Below are 15864 nucleotides of genomic sequence, written 5' to 3' on the forward strand. Positions count from 1 at the left end.
GTGCTCTGCGCTTCACTGCTAGACTTGCATCTGTAGCGTACCAGAGCTTGGGCATGGCTTTCTGGAGGCCAGAACTGTATATTGCAAAGTAGATGCTATTCTGTGTTCAGTGTTTCATATTGCAGTCCAGAAGGGAGCATCCTCCCAAAACTGAGAGCTCATGTTCCTCTGACATACTGTGCCATAAGATTGCTGCCATGAGCACAGTTTTGCCCAAAGCCAACCCAATCCGACTGGTGTTCAGATGAGTATTGCACAGTACAAGCTTTAGCTGCATGGAAACAAACTTGGTATGCCTTCACAAAAAAGGCTTGCTTTTTTCCTCTTGAGATCTGGCTCTGCTTTCTCTTACTGACATGCCCTGTGCTCTGTCAAAAGTTAAACATACTGTTTGGAAATGTGTAGAAGCCACTAGCCAGCACTAAATCAAAACTACTTAGCTTAGTTTAATCTACTTGTCAGTCAGTTTATGCCTTGTGTTAGGTGCTGTTGCTATAGTATGTCTGCTGGAGGAGGGTTTGTATCTGTCTCAAGGTGTCCATAGCTTTCAATGGTTCTCCTGGAACACTAAAGGTAAGTTTTGGGAAGTGACTCTTGATCTCTAGACTATACAAAGTAGGTTTATAACAGAATGTTGTCTGTCTTCACTGTAGCTTATGTAGTGGGAACCTATAACACTTTGAGTGGTTTGACATTGACATGTGACATTGAGGCTTTTCTTATGGAAAGGTATTGTTTTTGTCATAGGAAGTGAAGCATTTTTTTGGTAGCTATTAGCCCTCCTCTTCCTGGTGTGTAATACTATTTTGCACTGTTGCAAACCTGGAAGACCTCATGTGCAAATACTTGCAGCCTTTTATACATCTGCTTTTTTCAGTGGGTGATTCCTGTGAGGGAGTGCAGGTGAACTTAAGCACAATGTGTTGCACTTCCACATCTGATTAAAAAAAATTGTAAGGAGGGCTTGGAGGGAATACCAGTAAGTATGTGACAGTATTTTCTAACTGGCACTTAGATTCATTGTCTCTAAATTGCATCTCTGTATGCTGTCAACATATCTTGGACTCTTTGCCTCTCGTGTTGTCACAAAAGCACCAGGAGTCCGTATTTGTAATCCTGCTGCACCTCTAAAACCTGACTCTCAAACCAGAGTTGACAGCTGTTCCATCTGTTGTTGACCTCTGCTCGTTCACATGAATATCTGCTCTGTTCCTCAAGAGCTGATGTAATCTGTCCAATAAACACAGGTTAGCCTGGGGCCTTAGCTTACACGGTTTGTGACTGAAACACATGCATTTGCTAGGAGAACTGTTTAGTATGACTTCCCATTTCACTTGTAAGTTGTGACTGAGCCACAAATGATAGAGGATGCTGTCTAGATGTTAAAATACTCCTGCTGCGGTTCAACAAGATGCAGTGGTTCCCAGAGCTACGGTTACCTCAGAGTTGCTCAGGTCAGCTGAAGGCACAGAGCAGGCCAGGCGGTGCTCTAGAAAAGATACAAATTTTCTAGGAGGCAATGTCAAGTGGCACGACCCTTCTGGCAAGAGTGAGGTGACAGTATGTAGTTGGCTATATACAGATAAGCATTAGAGGAAGGTTCTCTTTTGCAGAGTGTGTGCATATATGATTTAGCGTAAAGGTGATATCACTGACTTGCCTTTTTAAGAGGGCACTCACCCCAGCCTAGGAGTTGTCCAGCATGTAGACAAGCCAGACTGGCATTCCTCAGAGCACCCAACAGGCTGTGGGACAAATGCTTCTAGTCTGGGATTACCTGAGTCCTAGTTTTGACCACTTGCCTACCTTGCAGACAAGTATCAAAAGAAACTCCATTTCATTTTAACAATTTTCTGATGGACTTTTGTGTTCTCTTGATAGCTGCCATTAACCTAGCAAAGCTGAAGCTTTTCAGACATTACTACGTTATGGTAAGTAAAACCCCTGTGTGCATGCATACAGAGCACTTAGAAGCTATTCAAGCCTTTTGATGGATTACTTGTTGGAAGCTCCTACAGCTGGTGGATGTGGTGGAGATGTTCCTAGTTCTGTGGCAGTGCTGTGCTTTGGCATCTTGATCAACTGGGTTACAATCATCAAAGCAACTTCCCTTCTTTTCCTAGTGGTTGCATCCTTCTGTCTGTCTTTAAATTGGTTCCAGCTATTTGTAACGCTTACTAATTTCCTCTGGAGACAGCTTGAGCTGCCAGTTGAATTGATGGGCTTGAATAACGTACTGTAAACTTGCTAAAAATTAAACTTGGGACCAAATGGTGCCTTGAGATGCATGTGTACAGTTTCTGATTAAGTCAGTGGGAGCCATGAGCATACCTCCCAAGAGAGCATAGGCTTCTTAATGATTTCCAACAGCCTCATTTCAGACTCTTATAAGTGGTAAGAGTAATAAATTACAATCCTGATTTTTCAAGTTCTACAAAATCCTAATACTTAAAGCATTTTCTTGCTGTAACTTAAATATGTTAGCAATAGTTTGAGTCATTTGGATGTTCAACAAGCAGTAGAGCCCTCGGCCTATATCTTCCATGTTTATCAAGGAGCATAATAAGGCTAATGTGACATAATGAGTTGCCTGGGAATTGCTTGAGCTATTTTTCTGGAAAAAGAGGTTCTGTAAGGATGGTGCTATTGTTCTCATCATGTTTTCTCCTTTTCCTTCCCAGATTGTGTGTTACATTTACTTCACACGGATCATCGCAATTCTCATAAAGATTGCTGTTCCATTCCAGTGGAAATGGCTGTACCAGGTATTTGCCAGCAAAGGAAAATACATCCATTCCTTGATTTTCTTTTTTCTGTCTTTAAATATAACTGCACCAAAAAAAAACCCAGAAATTGTTCCTCATGTTGTAGTAGAACATCTCAGAGCACAGCGCTGTACCCTGTCTCCTGATTTTTATCACTGATGTGCCTAAGGTAGAAGGAATATATTTTTAGTTTTATGTTTGTCCAGCAAGGCTGCTGGATTATATATGAGATGTCTGAAAGTAATTGCATTATTGATTTTTAGTCTTTCAATTTAAAAATGTCTGAAGGAATTAATCAAGAACATACAAAGGAGAAAAAAAATTAGTCAGGTTTGCCCTGTGTAATTGAGGCCCCAGGGAGCCAGTGAAATAGGCTTTTGCTCTTCCATCTACAGGCTTTATTTGCCTAGTGACTTTTAAATACTTGGTCTCTTAACATATAATCCAAGCAACTGTGCAGGGAGTCTTTGGAATACATTAAATGTTGAAAATACCAAACAACTTAGAGATGATTTCTCCCCCCTCCTTTAAAAGTCAAGTCTTGCTGTAGTTATTTAAAAGCACTAGAGTGATGGCTAGAACTGTAACTGTATTTAAAGTGACAGGGAAAGCTGAAAGAACAAAGGGCTTGACAGCCTTTAGCCTGGGATTAATGATAACAGGACAAGAATTGCTTTGTTATTTCTGCTATGGCACAGACTTCTTGACCGTTAAATCTTGAACCTTATGAATGAATGAGAAATGTTTCATGACCATGAAGGATTACAGGACTGAACTTCAATCTTGTGGTTTTACTTGCAGCTGCTGGATGAAATGGCCACACTTGTGTTCTTTGTCCTCACTGGGTACAAGTTCCGTCCAGCATCAGACAACCCTTACCTACAGCTTTCTCAAGACGATGAGGATGACTTGGAGATGGAAGCTGTGTAAGAACCCTTCCCCCCCCCGCCCCTTTTTTAACCTCTTCACTTGATTTGAGAAAAGTAATGTTTAAAAACAGTTTACTTCAATCTCTCTAAATCCTTCTTTGAAAAAGATTAAGATTTGCCCACGCGTTTAAAGATGAGGTGTCTGTTTGGTGTGCGTTAAACTACCAAAGAGATTTGTGATATGCATATATCTAAGGAGCCTCTGAGCTGGATGTTGCAGTAATGTGGAATAAGCTGCTAAAGCTTTTCATGGGGCAAAAAGATGCCCATGGAAATATCAAGTAAAAAACTTTCTGTTTCATCTGTGTTGATGAACATCAATGAGCCTTACAGATTGTCATTAATGCTTCATATTTAAAAAAAAAAAAACCACAACCAAACCAATGACAAAAACGAACTACCGATCTACAGAATATAAATGAACATGGTGTAAGGTCACTTCTACCTTGAAGTTCAGCCTGTAGCTTTGCAGAAAGTAACACTGAGCTGAGGAGGTGGATTTTTACCAATACTCTTCACTGTTCTATTCCTTGCTGCTAAACCATGAGGCACCACAAATGCAGTAAGACCTGAGATAGCGTGGAGAAATTATGAAGTGGGGCTCAGCCTAAGTCCCTGTCATTTTCTTTGCAGTGGTTTTCTGAGGACTTAGAAAATGAGTGGCATTTCTGAATCTGTAATAGAAACCACCCTAAGAAATTCAGCATGCTGGAAGTGTTGAACACGCTATAATTGCCACAGACTCTGTTGCCTTAATAGGAGGCGAGCTGACCTAATCTCTTTAGTAGTTACATACTTCATGCATAATTGCAATTCGCATACAGGCTCAGAAGCCTGTTCCTAAGAGTTTATTTCCAGTTTGGCAAATCTCCTTTACCTGATCTTGGGTGAAACAAATCAACACTCCAATTTTTATTGCGGGGGCAAAAAAAGTCAGAATGTGTTTGCCCTTATAGTTAGCTGAGAAAGAAATGGAGCTTAATGGGAAATTGCTACAAGGAGGTTTGAGGTAGAATCCAGCCTGAAATGTCATACAAGGAGTTTAATTTCTCAGAAGTGTCTCTAGTAACAAAGATCTTCTTTCCAAATGCTTAGTTATTTTTGCTTTGGATCCATAAAATCTGTCATTGTTGCAAGTGGAATCCAACCAGTGGGTAGTGACCCTAAAATCACTATCACTTAAAAGTGTTTAAAAGGTTTATGTAAGAAGCTGGTTTCAGTGTGGGAGCTGGTAAATAAACATCCACATTAGGAAGGCACTGTCTGAACTGGAAGATGTGGCAGGATTTGTGATTGTACAGAAAAGAGCCTTTTTCCTACAAGACTGCCCGTTAGAGTGAATTTTGGCTTTGCATGACATGCTTAATGAATTTTTACTTGTTTTATTTAGGACTAATAATACAGCACCTTTCACATGTAATAATTTCAGTAAATTGGAGAAGCTGCTAAATTTAAGAGAACCTGCCAGGAATAAGCTGGAGAAAGTTTAATGAACTTATTAAGCGATTTACATCTTGCCATAGACATTACTAGAGACTCGAGGATCAGAATTCCTTGTGAGCCTTTTCCTAGTAAGGCATTTTGCTCTTTTCCTTGGGAGTTTCCATTGTTGTGCCTTGAGGGTTTGTTCCCCTTAGTCTTGCTTGAATTTTTCTCATCCGATTCCCCAGAAGTTTTACTCCATTTGGGCACTTGGCAGGGTATAATCTGTCAGACAGTCTTGTTCTTCCTTCCCCAGCTGCATCAGGGAGGTTAAGTTTGCACATTTTGAAAAGCGTGGTGTATACATATTCTGTGACAGGTGAAGCACTGCAATGAAAGTGTATTAAATTTTCTTGTTGACTTGGTCTTGCTGGTCCTATTTTTGCTTTTATAAGTAGTAAATGTTGTTTCTGTGGGGGGACAATATCAAGGCTTATTTGAGCAAGTGACTAAGTGCCTGACAGCATTCTGACTAAGCATTGTATTGAGCGTGTTTTGTCTTTCGTGTGATGAATACCCACTTGTCTTCAGAGGCTGTGGCAGAAGTTAAAAGCCTGCAAACTTCAAACTTCATGGTGTTCTGCCACGTCTTACTGCCAGGTTTTGTGATTGTTTTCCTCTCTGTCGTGGTTTAGCCCCAGCTGGCAACTAAGCACCATGCAGCTGCTCGCTCACTCCCCCCCCCCCCCCGCCCCCCCCGGTGGGATAGGGGAGAGAATCAGAAGAGCAAAAGTAAGAAAACTCGAGGGTTGAGAAAAACAGCTTAATAGGTAAAGCAAAAGCCACGCACATGAGCAAAGCAAGGAATTCATTCACTCCTTCCCATGGGCAGGCAGGTGTTCAGCCATCTCCAGGAAAGCAGGGCTCCATCACACCTAACGGTTACTTAGGAAGACAAACACCATCACTCCGAACATCCCCCCCTTCTTTCTTCTTCCCCAGCTTTATATACTGAGCATGATGCCATATGGTATGGAATAGCTCTTTGGTCAGTTTGGATCAACTGTCCTGGCTGTGCCCCCTCCCAGCTTCTTCTGCACCTGACATAGCATGGGAAGCTGAAAAGTCCTTGACCAGTGCAGCAACAACTAAAACATCTCTGTATTATCAATGCTGTTTTCAGCACAAATCCAAAACATAGCTCCACACCAGCCACTATAAAGAAAATTAACACTATCCCAGCTGAAACCAGGACACTGTCCCAGAGGGTTTTTGTTAAAATCAGGCTCTTTAAAACATTTGCTGCAGAAGCATTCAGTTTCTTTAGACTCAACATTTCTATGAGCCAACGGAGGGGAGAGCCGTGAGGTCTCCAAGCTTGTTTTCCAGGCTTGCTTGTCTTCCAGCAAAAAATAGGACATTTTAAGTGCAGCTCTCTAGCTTATGCCTGTTTTCATGCAGTGCAAACTATACAAAGCTCAGTCTGGCAGTAAATGTAAATATTGTTAAGGATGGTGTGGAAATCTGCAAAGTTTCAAGAAAAATCCAAAGACTAGGTGTCTGTGAGGAAGCAACATAAGGCACAAATCCTCCCTCTGTAAATTCCTGTAACTCTCAAAAATAAATATCAATCAAGAACAGCAAAGGTAACTTGTAAGAAGTCTTTTCAACTAACAGGCCTCTGTCTTGGGATAGGACTTGCTCTTCAGTTATACCAGACTCAGTAGAAGTTCTCCTGGTGGAGAGTATGACTAAACCTGAACTGAGGACTAGTCTGTTCTTTTTCAAGTAGGGTCAATAGCCATTCATCATCAACAAAGTGGCTTTCTGTGTATTCTGTGCTGGGCAGCCTCTTGAGCCCGTTCTGTCAGTATGTGGGCTGGTCACTGACAGTTTGTTAGATTTAAGTACTCTGTTTGAAAAGGTGCAGCCACAATTGGCAGAAAGAGTTGTCAGGCTTCCAGTCCTAATGCCATTTCTGGGGCATGAACACAAAAATATAAACAGTACAGTAGATGAGGTGGGGTGAGGAAGGGGAAAAGAAGCAGTTTGGGGGTTTTTTGGTTTGTGTTTTTTTACTCTTGCAGTAAGTTACTTCATTAGCGCAGTAAGTTTGCTTTAAACGTTAGGTACCAAAGTGCTCTTCTACAGATCTTGGTTGAGAATGATGTTCATACATGCATGTGGGGTTAAGATATTTCCACTGGAGGAGGAATTGCAGGAAAAGCCATTAATGTTTTTGTTATTAATTCTGTAAATCCATCTTGCCGAGTGCATGGAGACTGACTTTGTTTTTTCTTAACACCCGAAACAGAGTGAACTGTTGTGGTAACACTGACCTACCCTTGCTTATGCCTTGGGATCTGGAGTTTCTCACTGTATCATGAGGCAACCTATTCTGTGCTGAGACTTGAAGTCCTGGCTGGTTGTTTTTCTCTGCTTTCTCCCAGGTTGTGCTTCATGGCAAACTGATTCACGGTGCTCTCCTTTAGAAGTGATTTTCTTCACCTAACACATCTTTCCCTTGCAGAGATCAGGTTCTTTGCTCACTGGCTGATCTATTTTCACTCCAGTTTGCAATAGCTTGTAAAGGCTGGCTGCTGCCAGTATCACAGTGTTTCTTGTTGAGACTATAAAACAAAAAACAGGAGAAAAGACAGCTGAGATCCACCACTGTGGAGGGCTGAAAATGCTTCTGAAAGTTTAGCCATCTCTTGATACCTTGGCTACAATGCAGGGGGAAAAAAAAACTATGAAATTTCCACAGCACATACCACTGTGCAACGGATTGTTCAGGGAACTCCTTTTCTGCCTCATTTGAGACAGGTATTCCTCTGACAGCCACAAAAATTCTCTCTGGAGAGAAATGGTTTAGCGGAAGGATTTGTTGCATTTTAGCTACTGCTAGTTTGTGGGCTAGAAATGCAGTTCAGCAAACTGCAGGTGAGGAAGACTTACTCGCAGTATTGCAGGTCAGAACTGAAGTCTTGAGACTCTTCAGAGGGCTAGAATGAGAACTGCAGTGTGCTTGGTCTTAGTGCTGATACCCTTATTTTACTGGGCACTAAAATGTGTTGGCGGAACTGATTTTGAGAAGGAGAGAGATTTCCCCTTGTACATGAACAATCTGAGAAAATGAGAACTCAAGAGCTACACCATACACTTGTCATGAGACAAGAACAGTGCTCGTCAAATGGTCTTTAACTTTCACTGTTGAGGAATCCACCCTGAAATCTCTGCTAGTTCTTTGCTGTCATTGCAGGGCGGGGACAGTAAATGGCCTCTCTGGTAACAAATGACATGACTTGACCTGGCTGCAATTTCAGTATGTAGCTGTTTGTGCTCTCCCTCCATGGAAGTGGATCATTCCCTCTTAGGCATAACCTCTGATCGGTTTTGTCATCATCTTGGTATGTAATGGGTTTGTAATTGTTTTAAAGTGCAGTGCTAATATTTAGACTGTGTGCCAGGTGGGATCTTACTAGCTGTGAGTCAAGTGTTAGGACTACTTTGGTGTCATGCATGTGCAAAGCACCTATGTACATATCCCAGTATGACTGCTGTTGCATTGCTATGTTAGTGGGTCATTTTTGGTTTGTAGTCCATTGTAATCTCCTCCCTTAGCCCCTTATTCTGCAATTACAAAGTTTATTATTTCTGAAGAGTAAACTTTGTTGTCTTGCTGCATTGTCCCATATTTTTCAGACCACAACTTTGATTTGCCAGAATCTTTCTGCATTCTAGTCCTCTTCTCAAATACGTAGCTCTTGGTGTCTTCTGCAGATTTAATAAGCAAGTTCTCTATTCCATTACCCAGGCAATTACTGAAAATACTGAGTAGAAGTGAACCCAGGACAGGCCTCTCTTGAACCACACTCAATGTCCTTTCATTTTCGACAGGAAACCATTAAGTACATCTCAGTGCATGCTTTTCCAGTTAGTTATGCATCTACTTTGGTTCTGTCTATCTCATGTTTTCCCAGATTTTTTCCTATGTGACTGTGGGAAAACCTTTGTCAACAGGGAGAACTTGAGATCTACATGGTCTCTGTGCTGACCAGCTTGATGTGATTTCTTCCAGGCAAACGTTTACTGTTTGCTAATTCCATCTTTCTCCTTTAAGCAACCTGCTTACTTTTCTCTCCCCTCCCCCCCCCCTTTTTTTTTTTTAAATTTCGATAAGGAATAAAGTTGCTATTTGATCTGTACTCTTCTGACCCTTTCCCTATTCCCTTAAACACAAGCTCACTAGGCCCACTCTAAAGTGTCTGAACGACTGACAATCCCAGTACTGCCACTGTTAGTCACTGAACACACCCTTTTGAGTGAGTTATTTTTACAGTACGTGTACAGAAGCTGATATCTAATGTGGAACTAAGGGCATTATCAGAAGAGGGTATCTGAAGATTACTTCTCTTGGGTGATACTGTGAAAATGTTGTTAGCTAGTCTGATCAAATAAAGTATTCTTACATGGTAAACAGCAGGTGAAGGCACGCAAAGACTGACAGCGGCATCTTTGAACAGGACAGTTTTATGTACGCTTCCAGGCATCCCTTGTGAATGCATTGAGGTATTGGCACTCTTACTTTCAGCATCCAAAATAACCTTTGTAGCACACTTGTGGGGAAGAAATACCTGAATGGAATGAGAATAATATTGCGCAAAAGAATAAAGCAATGTCTTGTGCATACGAATAGCCTGTTTAGTATAGCAACAAAGCTACTGGGCTGAAAAGCTTGTTGGATAGCCAGGGTAGTTGTGAGAGGAGTGGTGCTGTTCTGGCTGGCTGAACAGTTCATTCTGCCTACTGTTTGAACGGTATTATGAGGCTTTATAGTTCAATGGTCAGATTGCAATGACAAATCCAGACTTGGATGGTATAAAAAGGATGACCTCTCTCTTCTGTTTTGTTGCTGTTCATTGAGTAATTTTGCTATTAACAGGAGTTGGTGTGCATTAAGCTAATAAGGTTCATTTGGAGCACTGTCCACTGTGTGTGCATTTGTATAATACATTGTACCTATTAAAAGCATTGCAAATGCAGAAGAAAGTATTTAATGCACAGAATTAAGGGTGTTTAGCTGTATAGCAAAATGTTTTTAAAGGAAGCTGCTCAAACTTTAGCACATAAACACCTGTTTTAACCATTTAACCACCCCTGCTATCTTCTTCCAAGTATGAGCAAACACTATTTGCTCATTTAGTTTAATGATAGATGGGGAGGGCCTTAAGGCTCTCAAGTACAATGGCCTTGCTTCCACCACCCATCAGTGTTGTGTCCAAGATGATACCTGGCCTACAAAATGGTAGTAATAGGAAAGACCAAATAAAATTACTGAGACTGCTAGGTCTTGGCAGTGAGACAATGAGAAGTGTTATTTGATATGCACAAGAACACAAGCCTGGGCTATTGGAGAAATGGATGTTACAGTTCAAGTTCGGTTCTCTGATGTTTCTCCCTTCTCTTCCAGGGTGACAACTTCTGGAATAATGGAGGGCATGAAGAAGGTCAAGAAAGTGGTGAATGGTTCAGCAGAGCCACGGGGCGAGTGGGAAAGCACGGCATGATGGACTGGACTAAGGCAGCACTTTCAGAGAAACTTTTTTTAATTTATTAATATTACTCTCAGTGGAAAGGGAGCAACTAGCACTTCCCAACACTGAAACTGCAGAGTGGGGTGTGTCTAGGGGGAGCAAAGCAGTGCAGAAATATAACTATTCCTCTGATCATAAGAAAATGGAATTTCTTGGTACCTGCAAGGAGTGTGAAGCTTTCCTAGGGATTCTGGGTAGCTTATTCTTTTTTCCCCTTTCTGGATCAGTTAGGTATTCTGAATTGTTTGCAGTTGCATTCTTCAGAATGTGTAATACTAATGCAAAGAGAGACCTTTAGTGTGTATGTAAACTATATATTTTATATAATGCGCATATATATACACACTTGCTATGTAACATGTATGCTGGGAATTATAAAGCATGTCAGAAGGTGGGAAAAGAAGATAAGAAAGGTAAGTTCTTTTTTTTTTTTTTTCTTTTTATAAACTCTCCTTTTGGCTTGGACAAAACCTTGCAAAACAAATGAATAGAAAAAACTGCAGTTACTTGAGAGACTAAATGGGTTATTGGATCAGATGACTTCTGCCACTACTCACATCAGTGGGAAAGTTGAGAAGTATCTTCTTGTCTTATCCATGCCGGTATCCACTTGAATGTGTCAGGTTATCAAATGTGTTGCTATACAGGAAGCAAGTGACTGTTCTCCATTAAAAGCACTAGCCTGTAGTGCAATAAGCGTTAATGTAAAATCTCCACTGTTCATGGAGTTGCTCTTGATTCACACCCACCTGACAAGAAGTACACAAGAGGTGTAAGACTGATGCTTGCTTTTTAGGGGTCTGCCATGCTATCTTAAATGTTTAATTTCAAGCTGTGACCTAGAGCACTTTGATCTGCTTCGTAAAATATTTTCAAGGCATTTCAAAAGACACTCCTTTCTGGCACAGTATAAACAGTACCAGAATCTCCAGTGGAAATCTGTCTAGCAAATGTACTGCAGCATAAACCTCTGGTTCACCATTATCCTGAGTTACTTAGCCTCTCTGGATGGCTGCTTGTACCTCTCTGGCTATGTAGGATTAATGATATTACTGTTTGAGATGGGCTGAACTGGTCAAAATGGTATTGCTGCCAAAACCAGGTAACTGCAGCTTCCAGTCCTAAATAGTTTTTATCAGGAAAGGAGAAGATTATGACCAGAACAATCGATGCAGGGGGAATACAGAAGTCTTAACTATTTGCTGCAAGCTTGCAGTGGAGTCTTTAGAGACACGTTACAAATGCCATGTGCGTTTTATCTGTAGTAATCTGCTATTGTTAGTAAGGCAAACTGGTGCCCATAGCTGTAGTAGTAAGGCATAGCAAATGATTGTTAATTTGGGGGAGGATGGAAGTGGTTCACTGATGTAATGAGGATAAGCTTTAAGAAAAATAAATCGAGTATAACTCACTGACCCACTGAAGCCTTAATATTCATGTAGAGACACTGACATATGGTGCTGTCGAGCAAAGTGCTTCTGTCAGGGTGACAGGGATAGTCATCATCACAGAGCTTTGGATGTGCCAGCATCTTTTAGAAACTCACTTAGGAATTGCTTTTTTGACTGGAGGGACTACATCTCTGGGGCACAACTGGTTAGAGGACTATTAGCCACTAGGATTTTTTTATTCTTTAAGTTTAAAAGGGGCATTTTCTTTGAACCACTTCTTCCTCAGTCTTGAACAGGGATTGTAGAGCTCTTAGATGAGCAGTCTGTACCAAGACTTGCTGTTTGAAGAGCAGCATTGTTTTCTCTGGTTGCTGCTGCTTTTCCCAGATGTTGGTTCTATGCATCATGGAAATGGTAGAAATTAATCTACCTGCTTTGATACCTGCAACTGGTTTCTCTTCAGATAAAGCATGAAAATAGCCCTCTTCTCTGGGCTATTTAATAGAGTCCTCTTCTATGTTTTCTTCCTTAGCTGTAACTGCATAGTAGTTGCAGCAGTGATGGTTTGACTTTTGCTGTCATTGTTTTGCAAAGATACAGTTTTAGTGAAAACAGAGGAGCCTACACAAATAGAAAGGCTGTTAGGTGACCTATGAGACTTTTAGACCTTCTGTACGAGGAAATCTTCTGCATATTAAGTAGCTGAGGTGTGAGAAATTGGACTATAAACAAACATAGGCAGTCCCAGCTCATCATACACTTAAATACAATACCCGAAAAACTCATCCTCTCACTCTTTGCACGGTTACTCTGTCCCTGTGGAAATGTCACTGTCTGCATCCAAAGGGGTACTCGGACAGGCTGTAGACTTTGTTCGGAGTAGTCCACTGGAGACTTGAAGTCTGTTGGCACTGAAGTATGTAAAGGATAAGGATTTGCTGTCAGGAACAGAAGTGCAATAACAGTGTTAATACAGACATGATGCTGTCTTAGAACCTGTTAATACTTTTTGCAAATGAGATGTGAAATTCTGAGTGTGGCGTTTCACCCAAAAACACGAGGGGCTGTGCTGGGATCCCAGCGTGGGCTGAGCTGGTTCCAAACAGCTGCCTATTCCCATACGTCAGCATAGCAGAGCTGCCAATTTGGCGAGTGCTTTTACCTTAGTCTCAGGTTTCTTTTTTTATATGCACTTGTTTGCTAAAGTTGCGTATGGTATAGGTTTGTCTGCCAAGTCCCTGGCTTACTAGTCGAAGGCCAAAAAATGGGTGACTTTTTGTCTGGGCATGAAAAGCCATGGCAGTGCTCTGAAAGGGTTTTTAGAAAAGCTGTTTCCAAGTTCAGACCTGTGCTTCAGCCGTCAGCTATACAACCAACTTCAGCTGGCACTTCATGCAGGATGCTAACCAGCAGTACAGCAGGAACTAGTCAGACCTAAGCACTAGTAAAGAAAATGAATGTAGATGTATAAGTCAAAACAGTGATAGAAGGTTCTTACTGCTGCCATTTCCAAAGTAAATTTCCACTTTCTCTGGTGAAATTCCTCGGAGCAGATTGAAAAATTTGTCTTGCAGGGTTGTATGATGGATTGAATGGTGGCTGGGATGTTGGAGGATGGAGAGGATGGCTGCAGCTGTGCTTCTCCTGCCGCACAGTGTGTGCTGCACTGCAAAGCATCAAAGGGAGGGCTACTCCCTCCCCCTTCCTCCCAAGGCGAACCCACATCTGCATGACTGGCAAGTGCATGACTATTGCTAGTGAAAAGTGGCAGCTTAGAGCTCACCAGGATAATCAAAGTGCTTGCGTTTCAAATGCTGTCGGCTGTCTCTCTGTTAGGAAGCTCTGCCCTTCACAGGGAAGGAAAACAGAAGAGCTTCTTGTGGCTTACAGATTGTTCTGGTATACAGCCTTACTTTCCTGTCTCTGCCTTTTACTGAAGTGAGCAACTAAAACAATCGCCCTGCGAGTACACAGTGGTATAATGACAGGCATCCTGGAAAAGCAGGTCTGGTGCAATTCAGACTAAATGGTTTTGAATGCATTCACATAGGCTGCTGCAGTGGACTACTCGGCACCCTCTGCAGACAAAAATGAGATCAGTTCAGTCTTCAGTTGTAATGCAGGTTGTGCCCCAATAAATCCCTATTGATGATGACATGTAAATGCCACTGATGCACTCCTCCTCCTTCCTGCTGTAACTGTTCAGCAAGCTGTCTTCCATAGGAAACCTTGCATTGAAACTGCCAGACTCTTGCATTCTTCAGGCTTGAAAATGTTTTCCTTGATGGTTCATCAAGAGACGTACTAAAAGAAAGCAAGACATAATGGGGTCATCTGGAACATTGCTGCTGCTTGCTCAAAATGTAGCAGTTCAAGTTGAAGAAGCCACATGCTGTCCTATTAAGATGCTCTTTCATGTTGTCATCTAACTCAGCATGTCATGATCTGTGCAGTGCATTGTTCAGTGTTTCTCTCCAGCTGAGTGCCCTGTTTCTGGATTTCCATGCTGGCATACCCTGGGAGCATGTTGTAAAAATTTGCTGCATTGCAGTATTTTGTCTTGGAGCTAGTAATGTGGAAGATGTATTTTTATAAGCTAAGTGGACTCTCTAGCATGAGTGTGCATCCACCATGTATCCTTAAGCACTGTAACATTCCTTCTGGCCATGAAAGGGCATGTCCTAATCACTCCAGTGTGCACATTCGGTGAAAGTCCAATGGAAGATTTTTAGTGTGTTAAGTCTTTTTTTTTCTTACAGTATGCTCCTCTTAAAGAAGAGGAATGCAGTCTGCCCAGTGACAATCAAATTGACAAGAAAGGGTTTTTTCTGTTGTCTGTTTGAAAATTGCCTAGCTGCATTTGAAGCAAATATTGGGTATTTGTATGTTCTGTTGAGCTCTGAGAACTGAAGTTGCTTAGCTATTAAAAAAATAATTGGATAGTAGCGCAGGTATTGAAGGGAAGGAAATCCTTCCTCCTTCAGTCTCCCGGGTTTGTCTCCTTCGGTTTGACCTGTCATGATAGCTAACAAACTACTGTTACTTTAAAGCAAATGTGTTTTATTGATTCTGTGTTATGACCTCCACTTCAATCATAAAATGTTTCCCCATTTCTTTACCTTTGTAAAAAGAGCATGGAGCTGTGGTCTGCAGTAGATGGAAGGTACAGTGATATTTGAAACATAACAGGATTTACACTGTCTAAAACCTGTGACCTTGTGTGTAACTTCAGTAACCTGAATGTTGCATGAAAACTGAGATGGCACTGCCCAGAGATGCTTGACCGATGTTTTCTTGTGTTCCCTGGGGTTGATTTGCTGGAAAACGTTGTTCTAAATTGGATTAATCTGGCTTGTCTTGTAGCCGCTGGGTACGATGCTGTTTTGGACTTATTAATCACTTTTACTTAGCAGTATTGGGAAGCTGTGTATTTTCCCCCTTGTTTCTTGCTTGGATATAGCAATGATCCTGTAAGAACTCCACATGATATGTACTTGCAAGAGGCTGGAACAAGACTTAAGAAAAATACTGAGATAGTCACTTATGTGTAAAGTGATGGTACTGGAAGAAAGTGGCTGAGAAAAGAGTCACTCCTTGTAGGGTGACTGGTTCAAGAACCCATTTCTGTTTTGACTGCAGCCATTCTGTAGAAAGGACAATTCTTAATAAATATTTCCCTGTGGGATTTCACTCGGCGTTCTGCTCTCTGTGTAATAAAGTAGAGCCTGACCTCCACATTATCAGAAGCACTTTGTCTTGT

At 41.5% G+C, this 15864-nt stretch overlaps 1 protein-coding gene across 1 annotated transcript in view; it reads left to right on the forward strand.

The window, feature by feature from the left end:
* GPR107 (G protein-coupled receptor 107) overlaps positions 1 to 15794 on the forward strand; it is a 40447-nt gene extending 24653 nt beyond the window's left edge. The window contains exons 15-18 of the mRNA XM_075520063.1: positions 1882 to 1931; positions 2682 to 2765; positions 3567 to 3691; positions 10590 to 15794. Coding sequence (XP_075376178.1) covers positions 1882 to 1931; positions 2682 to 2765; positions 3567 to 3691; positions 10590 to 10686 — 356 coding nt within the window. The 3' untranslated portion in view covers positions 10687 to 15794. The remainder of the gene's footprint in view (positions 1 to 1881; positions 1932 to 2681; positions 2766 to 3566; positions 3692 to 10589) is intronic.
* The last annotated feature ends 70 nt before the right edge of the window (positions 15795 to 15864 follow it).

The sequence above is a fragment of the Mycteria americana genome, chromosome 17 (assembly GCF_035582795.1).
Source record: "Mycteria americana isolate JAX WOST 10 ecotype Jacksonville Zoo and Gardens chromosome 17, USCA_MyAme_1.0, whole genome shotgun sequence".
Lineage (NCBI taxonomy): Eukaryota > Metazoa > Chordata > Aves > Ciconiiformes > Ciconiidae > Mycteria > Mycteria americana.